At 34.8% G+C, this 16483-nt stretch overlaps 2 protein-coding genes and 1 long non-coding RNA gene across 7 annotated transcripts in view; 1 reads left to right on the top strand and 2 right to left on the bottom strand.

Annotated features, from left to right (window-relative positions):
* LOC133534439 (putative peptidyl-prolyl cis-trans isomerase dodo) overlaps window positions 1-3299 on the bottom strand; it is a 380955-nt gene extending 377656 nt beyond the window's left edge. The window contains exons 1-2 of one of the 5 annotated variants that reach the window (XM_061873561.1): window positions 2030-2438; window positions 896-1556 (exon numbers count right to left, since the gene is read on the bottom strand). In XM_061873561.1, the coding sequence (XP_061729545.1) occupies window positions 1085-1555 (471 nt within the window). In that variant the 5' untranslated portion in view covers window position 1556; window positions 2030-2438 and the 3' untranslated portion in view covers window positions 896-1084. Of the gene's footprint in view, window positions 1-895; window positions 1557-1974 lie in introns of those variants that run through there. The other 4 variants (XM_061873560.1, XM_061873558.1, XM_061873559.1 and 1 more) reach the window with 4 other exon arrangements.
* The window catches only part of LOC133534444 (uncharacterized), a 123164-nt gene that overhangs the window by 100665 nt on the left and 6016 nt on the right, over window positions 1-16483 (bottom strand). The gene's annotated exons all lie outside the window — the stretch shown is intronic.
* LOC133534434 (tachykinins) overlaps window positions 12351-16483 on the top strand; it is a 78963-nt gene continuing 74830 nt past the window's right edge. The window contains exon 1 of the mRNA XM_061873551.1: window positions 12351-13198. The gene's annotated coding sequence lies outside the window, so the exon portion shown is untranslated. The remainder of the gene's footprint in view (window positions 13199-16483) is intronic.

Below are 16483 nucleotides of genomic sequence, written 5' to 3' on the forward strand. Positions count from 1 at the left end.
TTTTAAAAGGTGAACTTTTTGCTGTGGTTTGGTAATATACATCAAATTGAGTTACATACATTTGTATGAATCAGAGTAGCCAGTGAGGAAAATGGAGACTACGCTTGTATGGAAAAGCGGTTACGTGACATCGTGCCCTTTCATTTTAACACATTCACTGCCAAAAAACACGTATACGACGATGTATGTACGTGTATGACGATGTATGTACGTGTATGACGATGTATGTACGTGTATGACGATGTCAGGGTCAGCAACGTGCATGTAACTCCTCTGGAGTTGCAGGCGTACATAGGCTGCGGAGACTGCTTACCATCAGGCGGGCCGTATGCTTGTTTGCCACCGACGTAGTATAAAGAAGAAAAAAATATACACACACATGTGTTCATTTTGTACTGGAAGCGGGGCACCCTTGGCAGCTAATCACATTATTTCTAACAAGTGAGTCACATGACAGATTCTCCTTTTTGCTCATTAGAGTGTGCCTTAACCCTTTGAATGCTTTGTCTTAAACCCAAACATCACTCCCGGGCGCAAGAGAACCAACATAAACCTTATTCGAAAGTGTAAGTTACTTTGACAGCGCCCATCATAACACCTATAGTTGTCCTTTGTACTGTGGGCACGACTAGTAATGACAACTTTAGGTGTTTGTGGCATTCAAAAGGTTAATGACTACTCATGAGCCAAGAGTACCCAAACAATTAAAATAGTTGATGCCAATTGATAACAAGCTCATGGGCTGTCCCTCTTTCGTTCATGCATAACCAAAGGGTCAAAATAATAGAATTGTAAAGCTCACATTTTATAAATACAAATTACATTAAATTCAACATTATATCAGGTAGGGTACCACATTCATGGTGAACCAAAGCATAATCAAACAAACAGCACATATTTCGAAATATACTTTATTGCCAAATTCTTATCTTAATTTTGACATGTACTCTATTAGACAGGAGAAAAAAATTCATACTTAAAATAAGTAAGTAGATCTTAATCGAGATATGAAATGTCATAGACTAACCAAACAAATCATTGTAACATACATTCATCATCAAATATCCGAAAAGGGAAACTTAGCTCAAACAGTCCTTAAAATAATGTGAAATCCAGATTCTGTCTCAACAGGCTTACTGAGTTGTCCAACTTTAAGCTTAAAAGCCTCTTCTTCAAATGGAGCCTGCATTTGGCCTCTCCCAAACATTCCTAGATCGCCACCTCGCTTTGCCGATGAGCAATCTGAATACTTTGAGGCGATATCAACAAACTCAGCATTTTTGGAAACTATCTGCTTACGATATCCCTTAAGGGCATCTAAAGCATCCTCTTTAGATCGGTTTATCTTCTCTTCTCTCCATGATGATGGTCTCCGGCTTCCAGCATGCTTGATCAGGATATGGCAGCATCGGATCTCACCTGGGTCCGCAGGGGCCTCTGGCCGCTCCCACTGTGACTTCTTTGTGTAACTGTTGAGGAAATATGTCATGCCAGTAGATCGGCTGGTCCGCATCTCCCATCCTTCGGGCAGTGGAGCGTCGCTTTCTTGAGACATTCTGCAATATTTGCGCATGGTTGTGGTGGATTGTCACAAATAATATCACAAGTTGGGTTTGGTAAACACAGTTTATTCAAAATTTGATATTAAGTATTTATGGGCGCATTTTGTGATAAGAACATTTGCAATGATGAAATTACACAGTCACGCGTCAAAAAGATTGACAGTGTACTGTTTTTTTTCCAAGTACTTTCTAAATAAATGTCAGGTCAAAAATACGGCTCGGCTGGAAACGTTGATGAGAGCAAAATAAAGCATGAAAACTTGGTAAAGCTTTGATTCACCAGGAAAGTAGTACAATAATAAACTGACGAATGTTTACATACAAAATGTGAGCCGCAAACAAACTAACCTAAGGAAAAAATAAACAGTGTTTTACCTATAATGTTTGTGATAATTTACAAAAATATACGAACCTGACAGTGTATACTCCAAATCAAGCAGATAGCGTCCCAAATAAAATAAACCTACCTATACGCACAAGCAAGTTTGTGTTAAAAGAGAAAATGCAACATATATGGGAGTTTACGCCGTTTACGCGCTTTCGTAGGAAATCGGAATGACAGTTGACATTGACGGTAAGATAAGTGTTGCTAGCTCAAGCTAGCCGGCAGAGGCCCTCCCGTTGTCTGTTCTCAGGTTCTCAGTACAAAATTTAATACTCAAGCCGTATTGTATTCAGTATTCATGTATTTCTTGTTTCCATGGTACATTTTTGGGTTTTCATATGGTATCACATGAACTCTGAAGAGGGTGTAGCAAATACATGTGTTTTTACTATTGTTTTAGTGTTAAGCGCCATCTATTTCTATATTTTCGAAACGTTAAACCACGTTCCATGGGTGGCCGTGACATCTAGCGTTCACCTGTAATACTATTCAGTTAAGTTATGTACACAAATAAATTTACTTGTCCGTTATATGAAAAGATGGAGCTAATGTTGCTAATTTTTTAATTTTAAAAATTATGTGTAGGTATATCGGTATTCACTAAAAAAAGGAGGTTATGCTTATATTGTGCACCATGGGATTATTTGCAGATTCCTTACCATTTACCTGATTTCAATAGCTTTGATACTCTGACTTAGTGTTTGACACTCGCGCCTTGACTGTTGTACTTAATCACAGAAATGTTGACTTCCCTTGATGAGTTTGTACAAGAACAATGAGCTTTGTAAGTGCTACCACTTACATTAGGCAGGTAACAACCGATCTAACTAGATAGGGACTTAAGGGTATACCTAAAGTACCTATTAATTATTCTTAACCTTCTTGGCATTAACACCTTAAACATCTCTTACTTACTTACGTATACGTAAGATCACCAATGTATAATACCTACTTAGTCGTAAATAATTCATTTTGTTTAGGTAGGTAGGTATACTTACTGAATTTAAAATTAGGTACTAATAATTCATCGCCATCGTTCCAGCCTAAGGAAATCCACTACTTAACACCCACCCACTCCAAGGATCTCCATCACGACTAATCTTGAGGCTCTGGTATCCGGCGATCTTAAATGCATAGTTGGTCTATTTTGTGAAGGGCATCTCTTACGTTATTTTTTTCGGTAATTTCGCATTTGCTTATTTTCGAATGAGCGAGCGAAGCGAAGTGAAGTTCTTACATTCAGCTTGGAACACACGGCTGGCTGGGGACACGTCCCGTCCCGGCATTTTAATGTTTTCAAGCTGAACTATCAGAGGATAGTTTGATGGACAATAACTTTAGTAAATTTGTTCTAATTTAAATGAAATTGGGTAAATGTGTAGTTGAGGGCATTATATTTTAGTCATTAATGTATGAGCTGGCTTCATTGATGTTAGTATGACGCCTCGATCAATAGTTTAAGGAATTGAAAGAGCTATTTGTGATGGGTCTTGCTATTCAGGTCATCTTATTTGCAAGAAAGTATTGTCGTATTTTGTAACAAATTAAAGTGCTCGGCTTACACAATTACTTATGAACCTTATGATACTGTTTTTTATTTATTTATGATTTTAAAATAATTAACAACATAAAATCGAAACGGTAGGTATTTGATATTCGACAAGAAAGATTACGCCTTACCACAAATACAGTTTATTTTAATCTTGGTGACTTAAACCTATCATTAAATCGAGACAGACATAATCCCCACAGACCTTTCAATAAATCGCACGGTTTTCAATCCTTTGCCGACTAATAAGTACATTCAATGGATCTAACTTTTTGGCGAACCGTGAGTTCTCAGTTCGAAGCGAACTACTAGTGTATCTCATACAGTATAATACAGATACAGTCAGCATCAATAGCAGCGGATAAAACGACGCACCAAAAGTATTTGCCATCCTGAAATAGTCTTCCAAATTGAGACATAAGTATCTCGTGAGTTCGCGTTCACAACAATCTGCAGCAGTTTAATTGTTCTAAATAAGTATAGAGGCATATATCGTTAAGCTATCATTAGAGAATGGCAGATAATTTTTGACGCATAGTCTGATCCGCTACTTTTGATGCTTACTGTAGTTATTACACCTACCTATAGGTAATCCCTTCAGTTATACTCTTAACTTAGAAGAAAATTAAAAATATATCAAAACATTTTCTTAAAAATACATATTTCTCTTTGTCAGGTTCCTAAAAAAGATGAATGGTTTTCCCAATTTTCTTTAAAGTCCGCGGTCAAACGTTCAATGAGAAAAAAAGAAAAACCATTTAAAACAATTGAAATTGCATTAACGTTTAATGATTTAAAGAGTTCCATATGAGCCTATCGAACAAAACAGTAAATTTTACTGTTCCGAAAAGACAGTAAATTGTATGTTTTGAGTATCTAAAATGTTCGTTTATTTGTATCGTATTTTCAATACTTAGAAATGTTCAAACAGTTAACGTTACTGTTATGTATTTTACTGTTTTTCAAACTTTTGTTGATATTGTATAAGGCACTTAATCTTAATGAAAATCACTTAAATGTGTGCTCGATAGATCATATTTTTTCAGCGTTGTCCTTTAAATTTGAAAATAAAAAATTGTTAAAAAATTGCAAAGAAATTAAAGCCCGACCAGAAACATAATATGATCATTGTCAAGAGGGCGCTGTTATTTTCATGTATAGAGTGACAGTTCAGTTTAGTACGAAATTTTTAGTTCCAATGAAATTCCGCAATATGGCGCGTGAACATATTATTATATTACTGGTCAGGCTTTAGTTACTTTTGTACTACAAAATTTGCTCTACAAAAACGTAAACGCGCTACCTATGTAATAAAATATTTATAAAATAAAACGAATTTTTATTAATTTATTACGTAAGTAAAAACCGATATTGGAATAAATACCGATATTGGAAGTTCTTTAAACCTTTTCGCACTACTACGATATTCGAACATTAAATTAGGGAATGGTTAGAAACAGAATTTTGCTTCATAGAACACTATACTTAATTCACGGTACTATATAAAAATAAAAAAGCCTATTATTTCTTGCAAATTTTAACATTGTTTGGTGTTTGGAATTAGTCTTAAGTTTTATAACTTATAATTTTATAATGTTAGTTCTAGAATAATTTTAAATGAATTTTAATATTAGCAAGAACCCCGTCTTCGCTGGAGAAGGCCTCCTCCAGAGTTTTCCACTCATGCCTATCTTCAGCTATTTGCATCCAGTTTAGACCAGTGATATTTTTTATTTCGTCTTCCCATCTAGTAACAGGTTTTCCTACCCCGTTTTCCTAGTGACTCTTTCCATGACGTCACATTTTTGGTCCAACGCTGGTCCGGTATTCGTGAAACATGTCCCGCCCACTTCCATTTTAGTTGTTTGGCGTGTTTAAGCGCGTCTTCGGCCTGTTTTAAGATTCTTATCTTTGTATGCCTTATTTTTTGGATTTTTTTGATGCCGACCATACTACGCTCCATTCCCCTTTGACAAGTTCTAAAGAAAGAAAAAGATAAAGATAGTTTATTATTCAAGTAGGCATATTACAATGCGCTTATGAACGTCAAATAAAGCTACACCGGCTCTAACCCTACACCTCTGATCCGAGAAGATTGAAATCCCCCCTCAATTGGAGGAGGGTATCCCAATATGGACCGGCAAGAAACTCGGCGGGACACATCATGCATTAAATAAAAAAACAATTTAAATTACTCTATGTATTTGCATGAATTCTATAATTCATGCAAATACATAGAGTTGCTACTTTTCTTCATAAAAATTGTATTAAAAAAATATATATGTCATATCAAATATCGAATTCTTACAAAGGGAAAAGAAAAATAAAAATAATAAAGAAATGAGAATATACATTATACAAATCTGAGAGATTGCTATACCTACAAAAAATATTTGATGTGCTTTCTTACCGGAGCTGTGTCACCTATACAATGATTTTACATATACACATAATACAATGATTTTTATTGCTATTTGTTTTTACAGTTTCTGGTTTGGACCATGCCTGTTTGTCTGTCAAGTATTCCTCGACTCTGTAATAAGCCTTTAACATCAATGACTTTTTTAAGTAATTCTTAAGAGCTGGCAAGGGTAATCTTAAAGCATCGTCAGGTAAGTTCTTATTTTGTCTTTGGCTTTTTTGTAAACTTCCATGTTTGACAACTGTAAGTTAGGCCTGGTAGTAGATACGAGTTCATAATTCTAGTATTTCGTAGTTCTCTTGAAGATTTCTTTCAAGTTCCAATACTTGTTCCACGAGCTTTGCATTCTCACGGCACTATATAATATATAAACTAGTAAAAAATTAAACAAGCGGATTCTACTTATACCTTGTAAATATAAAACCCGCCAATGCCCGCCCCCCAGCCTACGCAGTCTGCAAAGTGACGCCTTTCAGAGCTTCTACGTAGGCCAGCAATAAATTATCCCACGCAAAGCAGCTTCAAACCCACACAGAGCGAGTGGTACCAGCAGTTTGAAAGAGACAAAAAATAGTTTTCACATTTAGTTAAATGTCAGGCAGGCGTAGGTATATTAAATCATGAGGTAAAGTCGGTTTGTTATAATGAAAGCTCATTACAAGGCCCTTCAAGTTTTTTTGACGTATTCATAAACTCACTACAAGCCCCAATAACCTAACCTGTCATTTTGACTGAAGTATTTGTAAGAAAGGGATAAACCACAAATGAACTAACTGCGGCTTCTAAAATTTTATGAATAAGGGGGTTAATTACTATAAAGGTGTAACTTGCTAAGCTCTCTTTATTACGAAATTCATTATATACCTAGTAAAAAGTTGAAGTGGACTAAGCGATATCCACGGTGTTTCACGGGAACCCGAAAGATTTTAACAGTGTATTCCTGCTCATAATTCATATTTAAAGACTAAAATGTCTTATAAACTTTTGTGGACTTCGCCTAGTTTCATATTTAATGCCAATTGAAAAAAAAAAACATTTTTATTGTTACTTAGTGCTAAACGCCTTTCAGACGAAGATGTGGCTACTTGGCACATAGTCTAAATATCCTCTTTGATAGATGTAAAAAAGTGACAAACAACACTTTTTGCAAAAACTAGGTTTTACGAAAAAAATAACGATTTATTTTAATTGATAGGTTTACTAATAACATTTGATTTTTATGTAAAAATACATTTAAAAAATACGAAAAATCTAACAAAAAAGTTTTGTTTTGCGAATTTTTTCCTTCTTTTTGCCTCAGAAATGCGTGGTTAAAATCTTTTGGGTTCCTCGTGATACACCTTGTATATACGTAGGTACTTCTTAAATTACACATAATAAGTAGGTATCACGAACATTGATGTTATTCAAAATATTGAACCGAAGGTATTTCTTCTCTCTCAGCTTGGACCCTAGATATATTTACCACCCTACACGTAGCAAGTGGCAAAAGATTAACAATTTTATATTTTCAAAACAAGTGAAGTCTGCAGTTTAGCATGCAAGACCTTTATTGCCCACACTTACCGACCACTTTTCGTCATATGATTGACTAACCACTCTGACCACCAAGAGTCGAGTTCAAGACAAACTGGGCAAGAGCTAAGCAAAAAACAATGTAAATATATATAGAAAATTAATGTTCACCTTTTAACATCGCCTGGGGCATTAAGGTATCAACTGTCAAATACGGGATCGGTAGTTGTCACTCTCGCATTTACCTACAGGTCACGTTCGAAATCGTAGACATTACTTAATTGCATAGATCAGATGTGTAATGCCGGGATGACGGGATAGATCTCACCTCGAGTTCCAAGAGGTCGGATGTGAAATATCAAGTTTTCAGGAGGCAAAACAAAATTGACACTCGATTGCTAATATTTAGTTAAGTTTTAGGGTTAGTCGGACCATTTTTTACATAAGCAGTTTTGTACACTATAAATAAGATTGATTTATTTATGTTTCTTGTATTTTTTATTAAAAAGGTTACATGTTCACGTTACTATATTTACGGTACATATGTTGTTACATTACCGCACGTGCGATAATTAGCACATTAGGTACGTATCTATGTCGAAAATTTAAAGGGCCATATGTACTTTATAACGTTGTACGATACATGTGCGAATAGGTTATTCGCAAATCGTGTCGTTTTAAAACACTCCCTTCGTTCGTGTTTTGATTTATCGCCACTCGTTGCGAATTTCCTATTTTTTGCACTTTTATCATAATGTACTATTAAGTGACGGGTTATTAATATTTCATTAATCATCTAGAGTTTTGCTGTTTATCAGTAAACTAATCTAGTTAGATTTATATGTATTTTCATATAAAAGTTATATTTTATTAAAAGAATGACTAATGTGTGCGGTGGATGAACCTATGACAAATGAAAGTAACATGATACTACTTTATCCGAACATGAAAGAGAGTGAATTGTTGTTCTTAGCATCATAATATATTCATTAACTTCCACCTCGACAGTCATTTACTCGCCCAGATATATAGTCAGTGTTATACATTAAAACATTCGTGGAATTTTTCTTGTATGTCACACACAAAACGAAGGCATTCGCTCTGTACAGTCGCCATCAGATACATCGGAGCGGCCAAGGTGCTCATAAATACCTTAACACGTCTCTATTGTTAAGGCCACTTCGATACATCTGATGGCGACTACATGGCTGTGGCGCCGTCATGACGGGTATGGGACGTACCTATTCCTTATCTGAAAGTTGGCAGTTGTTACAAAGTATGCAGATGTCGTCCCATGAAATTTTCCATTTTTCCCATGTATCTCGGTCCATGTCGCGCGGGTTTCCCCCACTACGCACTTCACACACCCAATAGTTTATTTTTCTATTTCGAAATAAATGACGTTTTTATTTTGTTCAAATGAAAGCAGCTAGGGGTAAATCATCGCCATTCAACACGATAAAACTAAAATTAAGAAATTCAATATGGCGGTAATTTTTGACTACGGTTCATATTAAGAAACCCTTCGTATCTTTAGATATTAATAATAATTAAATATTCTAGGACAATCTTTCACAGATCGACCTAGCCTCAAACTAAGCAAAGCTGACGTTATACATACGTATATAAATAAATACATAGATAACATCCATTACTCAGGAACAAATATCTGTGTTCATCACACAAACAAATGCCCTTACCGAGATTCGAACCTGGGACCATCGGCTTCATAGGCAGGGTCTCTACCTCTACCCACTAGGCAAGATCGGTCGTCAATATATTATTTTTCATAATGAATCAGACCAAAAATGAATAAATGCCGAGGTGGCAGTTTATTACATTTTGACTATGAATTCACATAAAGCGGTTTTTCAAATCCTCACTGATCGGTTTTTGACATGATTAGAGTACTCATAAAAAAATTCAAGATGGCGATTGATCCCAGTTTTGTAATTTATAAAGACCTGTTGCCCACTCTAAGATCTCCCTAAAACGCCTAGTTTCTCGCGTACCTACACACTACCATTGACTGGACAAAGGTTCACATACCCTACCTATTCACCTACGCTATGGCCACGTATACTTTATTGCAAACGAGTGACCAGGGGGCCTAGCCAAGATGACAATCGTTGATAGAAAACGCCAATCGAAACAAAAATGTATGGAAATAGTCACGTGACTTCGTAGCATATATTTTACTTTTCGTTTGGCGTTTGTCCATCTCGGCTAGGCCCTCTTTATAGAAAACCTCCTCATTAAATCGCTTTCGGGCCTTCTAGCTCCATAATCCTTTGATCGATTCCGCTTATGTTAGAACTTACCAAATATAGTAGCATCAACCACGCGTTGACGTTATTACACTGAAGTAGAAGGCCTGCACTACTGTCTCCTGGCAGTTTTGGTGTCCTAATACCACGCCCAACAAGAAATTGGTAGCGCTTACCAGCTCTGAACTATCTCTTCAATCGTTTTCCGTAAGAAATATGACTATTACGTTTTTTTTAGCCCTCGTTACTTCGTTAATTTTGTAACATCTTCGTTGTATAGTTTTTTTTTCACAACCTATCTACACAATTTTCATTGGATTATGTTATGAGCATCCCTTGAAATGAGTCGAATTTGTATTTTACACCTGTGTGACTGTATGACTTACTTTAAAATATACTTGAAAACCATGTAAATAGCTGAGCATTTTAGCCATTTTACATTTTGATCGTTAAGCTGATTAGTAGGGAAGCTTATAAAAAATTGTTAATAGTGAACTCAAAAAACAATAACGGCTCTAAACTGATTAGGCTTAAAATCAAATATAACATCGGACACCAACATGGAATGTTTCATACGTTTATAAAATAGGAAAATTAGAAAAGAAAAAATATTTGTTGCAGCCCCTTTAATGTTCAGTTTTATTTTAAGTTTATTTTTTGCATAGATACACTATAGGTAATAAACAAGTACTCGGAAACTCATTCAATTGTTTCTCGTAACTTACCATTCCCAGTTTAATGTTATTTTTCAATACTACTTACAGTTAATGTGGTTAACTAGAGTAAAAATACAAGCTCTGATAAAGTTTTAACTGAATGAAATGAACACGTATTTAGTATACCTACGAGTATTACCCGACGACAGTTAGACAGACAAACGGGCAGCGGAGGTTTAGTAATAGAGTTTTGCTTGGCACGTTTTGGGTACGGAGCCCTAAAATAAGTAAAATTAAATGAAGTCATCTACAGGTAAACGTGTGTCGCAGGTTATAAGCAATGTTATTATAACTTAACCGGCTCGAAGGTATGACGTGTAGCTCACAATAAACCTGGTCGAAAGTGCAGTTATCTTTTATAATGTTTATGTGTATAGTACAATTTTCAGTTGCCATAATTTTATCGTAGTATTTAAATAGAGTGTTAAATAGAGTATTTCATAACATATTATTATTAGGAAAAAATGCTATATAATTAATTGGTAATTGCAGCTATAGGATCGGGTCAAACAAGCAGACATAAAGTGTTTACAGGATATCTTTAAATTATATGTTTTTGTAAATATTGATTGAAATAAAATAATCATAAAACCAATCCAAAATATTTGTACAAATATGGTTGAAAATAATAAACCATGAATATCATTCATTTAACAAATTGATTGAGTTTTTCCAGTATTATCATGTGACTGAATTTGAAAATAAAACTAACGGCCCTATACGATATTGATTAGATATGTCAGTGTCAAATATGACTTTTCTTTTAAAAAAAAAAATCCCATACATATCTTATCTTTAGGAATTTCTTTACTTATTTTAAAGTTGGAATCGGACCGTTAAGAAGTTAGTCATACGTAAAATAGGTATTTAATAAAAATGTAATTCGTTGAGGTCTTGCTGGTTTTTGCTTTGCATGTGACGCTAAGCCATTGAAGTATACCGAGTGCGGCCTGTAACACGAGCAAATAATTAAAACATATATTGTACTCCTCAAAAGATAAAACTTTTGTTTAACAACTTTCAAAAGTTATGAATTTTTTAGACTTCCTATTTTCATACAAAATAATATATTGTCTTCAATGTACGCTAACACCATTGTGATTGACGTTGCTTGTTACGCTTTGAACATAACAAAATTTGCAATACATTGCGTTGTAGAATAAACTTTAAAGTTTACTAAAAATCAAATCACAAGTTATTTTTTAAAGTCGCTGAACAAATGTTGGTCAGTTTGAGGAGTACGAGTACAGCCTGCAGTTTAATTTATTGCTCCTGTTACAGGCCACATTCGGTGTAATTATATTGTGTATGACTTGAACTCTATTTTATATTATAAAATATAGTAGGTCCATCACAAACACAGCGATACGAAATCCAGAGATGGGAAAATAGATTATAAACAGTATTTAATTGCAAAATACAAATACTAATATTTTAAATGTAAACTAAAAGAACGCTTAAAAATTTCTATTTAAAATACTAAATAAGTATTTTAAAATTACTTTTTTAAAATACAAATACTTTGCCATAAACGGCTTACTCAGCATTTCCGAGTTGGAAAGGCTCTCTTTATTCTATGAAATTTGTGTGTCAATCAGTCCTCCTAGAGTTCTCCTTTCTTGATGTCTAATTGGTAGAATGAAATTTAAGTGATGGTTTTTAATGATTAATATTTAAACACATTAATTTAAGTAATGTTTTAAATACAGTAGTTTTTTGTTAGTGTTAACTTCTCGTTGGTGTTGTGAATATTGTTTCACCAGGGCAGCAAAGTTTGTTCACCTCTCATGCTTGAGGCAGACAAAAGTAGAATGAAAACTTGAGCGTTGTGATGAAATCCTCACAACACTCAAGATTTCACTCTTTAACAGGGGCGATGTTGCAAAGCGATGTCAACAGTTTCATGTTAAAAGAGTGAGAGAGTTGCCAGTAGTTGTGGGCCAGCTGACTACGTAGGAAACATATGCCTTCACCTAGCCCGGCCCCCGACTCCACGGCAGACCTAAAAAGCGATGGCTCGATGTCGTGAAAGCGGATATGAGCATAAACGGGCTCACACGAGAGGACGCCCAGGATCGCGCAAAGTGGAGGAAAGCAAGTAGGAAAGCGGACCCTGGCAAAGGCCGGGATATCGCTAGGTAGAAGAAGAGTGAGAGAGTTGCAAGGATTGTATATTGTAACGTCAAAAAAGATTGTACCATTTACCTACCTACAATAAGTATTTTGTAAATAGAAAATAGGTGCCCAAAACTATTTGAAATAAAATACAAAATGGTTTTCTTATAAAACATATACACCTTTACGCCCCATCAGTTAGGCTTTATAGCCCTCAACTTTAAATATATCTACGGGGAGTGTAAACCTTATTGCTGTGGATGACCCATATACCAATACGATTGTAATCTAATCGCAATAGGTCTGTTATCACGTTGTTAAAATAATACCTTTCTATGTAATAAAGTAACACATTGCTGAAAACTTATCACCGATAGTGTCATGATTCATAATGTGTTTCCTATAATTAACGATTTTTACGCACTTCTATGCCAACATGAAAAACCAATTAAACTTTTAAGAGTATCGCCTTTAACGCAATTGGCCCGCAGATTTGCGCGGAGGCGTCTGTGCGTTGCGATTGGTCGACGGTTTCCCTAAGTACAGGAGTTTTCGCGGGCTTTCCATCAGTTGCCGGCAAAGTTTCCCGCGCGTAGCTGCCAGCTACGTTTTGCGAGTCACAAAAGTTATGACGAGTGCTTGATTCCAGAGAAGCAGTTTGTTCACGGTAAGTCTTTACTAATTACTTAAATATTAAAATACTTATGCTGCGTTTTGTGGTTACGAACGCAGTTGAATATTGCATTAAAATGCACTTTGAATAATTTATCCTAAAATACTGCTAATTTCCTGACAGTAGTAGAAAAATATGTACCTATCATTCTTTAACGAATTAGCTATTATGTTACATTTTTCAGCAAAATAAACCCATGTACCTGAAAAACAAACATTGAAATAATCTCATAAGTGACCAAATTTGGCAGATAATGGTGAAACATTATTACATAACATAGCTTTTAACTAAATAGTAGGTTCGGCACACATTTTAAAAATATCAATTACATAAGTAATGCTCAAGAAAAGCGAAACATTTTTATAAGACACTAATTAAACAACTAACTGATCTGTTCATTTTAGTAGGAATAATTTATAAAGTGCGACATTACGATAAAAGTGCGACTTACCTTTTCGCGCGTGTATTGTGCAACGTTTTACAATACATATGGCCATTAAAATATTCGAATAGTCGTGCGTATAGTTACTGCACTAGGGCGGGAAAGTAGCACCATGTGTACTGTAATAAATTAAACACTTTAAGCAGTTCTTTGCGATATTGATTGTACTGTGAAAATATTTTATTGGTTGATTAATAACTATTATACTCGTTAGGAATATAACTATTATCTTACAAACATGGATCAAGATGTCATGTTTTTTGCATTGGATACTAATTATCAGACATGGGCTTTAAGGGGGTAAAACTTAATGACAGGTACGGAGATAAAAAAGATGATGAGTGAAGTTTCAAAAATCCGTTCACTGTAAAGAAGAAGGAAATTGATTTATTATTTTGTTTCATATCTTAGTACAATTACATTTTTTCGAGCAAAACTTGAAGCGATTTGAGCGGTTGAACATGGGAAAAGTATCGATAATTGAGTTTATCGATATAAGAACTCCCTACCTGTCAATAAATTTTGTCCCCTAGAATTAGATAGCTGTCAATTATTCTGTTCCACCATACAACCATAAGTGGCATTATTAGACAAGTTTATAATTTGAAAACCAGTTTGGAATTGGCAATTATTGCCCGAGAATACAGTAAACAGATAACTGAATTTCTCAAAAATCTCAAACGTCAATTAATATCGGTGGGGCAGTCATCTCCGTTAACTGCATGTACACCCACCTGTAAAATGTACGGACACATTATGATTAAACTCATTCACATGCAATTTTGCGGCTTGGTATACTGGTGTTCTCTGTACCGATCACTTGTAAGAAAATATTTATTTTTTTAAATGTGGCAACTAAGCATATGGTCCGCCTCATTAGGCTTACCATTGTAAGCAGTCACCGTAGCATATAGACGCCTGCAACTCCAGAGAGGTTACACGCCCGTTGCCGACCAATATTTTATATTTATTTTTATGTGTTATCTAATTTTGTAGGAAAACAATTTCAAATTTCAAATAAAAGTTATCTAATAACGAAAAATCAAGCTATCTTAAAACAAAGTTATTTAAAAGTCCCCGGCAAGCTCGGTCGAATTTCACCTTCCCATACAAACGGAGTTTCGTTCTCATTTTAAGGGGTTCCGTACCCAAAGGGTAAAACCGGACCCTATTACTAAGACTCCGCTGTCTGTCCATCTGTCCGTCCGTAAAAATTTTCACAGATGATATATTAGCCGCTATAACAACAAATACTAAAAAGTACGGAACCCTCGGTGGACGAGTCCGACTCGCACATGTCCGGCTTTTTAAACTACGTATTGGATTATAATGAAACCTTGCACATATAATAACATGAGGTATATCTAGTCCTGTAATTAATAGCTCCAATTTATAAAACAAATGAAATAACCAGTTTTGTATGCAAAAATTAAATTCGCTGTATTTTTTTAACTATAGTATCTGAAGATACATAAACTAATTACAGGACTAGATGTACTCGTACCTTATCCTATTGTAAGTACAAAGTTTCAAAGCAATCTATTTAGTTGTTTTTAAATAAGAGCGTAACTACGTTTGTATGGAGTTTGCTGGGAACCCTTAAAATTAAGTTTCTATAAATTTTAAACTTTTATGAGGGTATACCGTCATTTCAAATCGGAATACCGGCGTCTGTCAGTCTGTCATTAATAATCCCTCAACACTGAACAACCGTAAACATCTCAAACTTGAAAACTTGCCCGATTGTTTTGGAACAATTAGAGAAAGTTGGCATTTGTTATTGACATTTATCATTAAGGTATAGGTAAAAATAAATTAAGTGCTCCTCACAGTGTCTTCGATTCGCGCGATCAATAGGAAGGTAGGGACGCATTTGGGTTAGGATGTTGACATAATATTGCATTTTATAACAAAATATAGATAAATGATTGGAAATGGACAAATCAACAAAGAGGCCAATTTAAATTTGCATTTTGATGTCAAAATGATATTATTTTGTTATCATTGGCCCGTGCGTCTTGCTGGAAATGCACGCGCGAACAATCGTTCGCTTTTTTTGTAATCACAAATGACATCATTTGCATATCAAAATATACGTACGAATTCACCTTAAACTATCTTAACATTGCGGTAATAATACAAAAGCGAAAATCCACGGTAACTGACGGTACATTCAGAGCGGCAAGTAGTCAAAAAAAGCTACGTGTGGTGTAATTGATACTTATATATTATATTTTGTTTGTGCAGGTTATTTAGATCTCTATGAGAATAAAAAAATGGAAATGACTTGAAACATAAGCATTATCTTCTGGTAACTTACGTTACATGTATGAGACATGAGTTTTTGGGCATCACATAAATATTATTATTTTGCTTCATTATTGATTTACGGTTTTTTTTTAATGAAATTCGTGTCATTAACGAGATAACATATTTTAATGTAGCAAAATAGTCTCCTTATATAAAAAATATGCAAAGCATATATAACTTACGCAACGCAAAAATAACTGACGTTACACCCAAATGAAATGTAACATACAGTGTATATATATATTATATGGGATCCCATTCAACTATAAGATTAATTTCGATACACTATAGAACCTGTAAAAAAACATCGCGCGTTTATGTCTTTTGTCCTACATTTTTGTCTACTGAAATACTAATTTTCATGAATTATTATAGTAAAAAAGCGTTATTTTAGATCGCTCATAGACACAGTATTGTATACAATACTTATATAATCAAGCTTTTTAATCTCGTACCCTACTTAGGCATCTCAGCAAGCTTCGTTGCCTAAACGTGTTACTCGTATTACCGCGGTACTCGACTGAATA

The sequence above is a fragment of the Cydia pomonella genome, chromosome 2 (genome assembly GCF_033807575.1).
Source record: "Cydia pomonella isolate Wapato2018A chromosome 2, ilCydPomo1, whole genome shotgun sequence".
Taxonomy (NCBI): domain Eukaryota; kingdom Metazoa; phylum Arthropoda; class Insecta; order Lepidoptera; family Tortricidae; genus Cydia; species Cydia pomonella.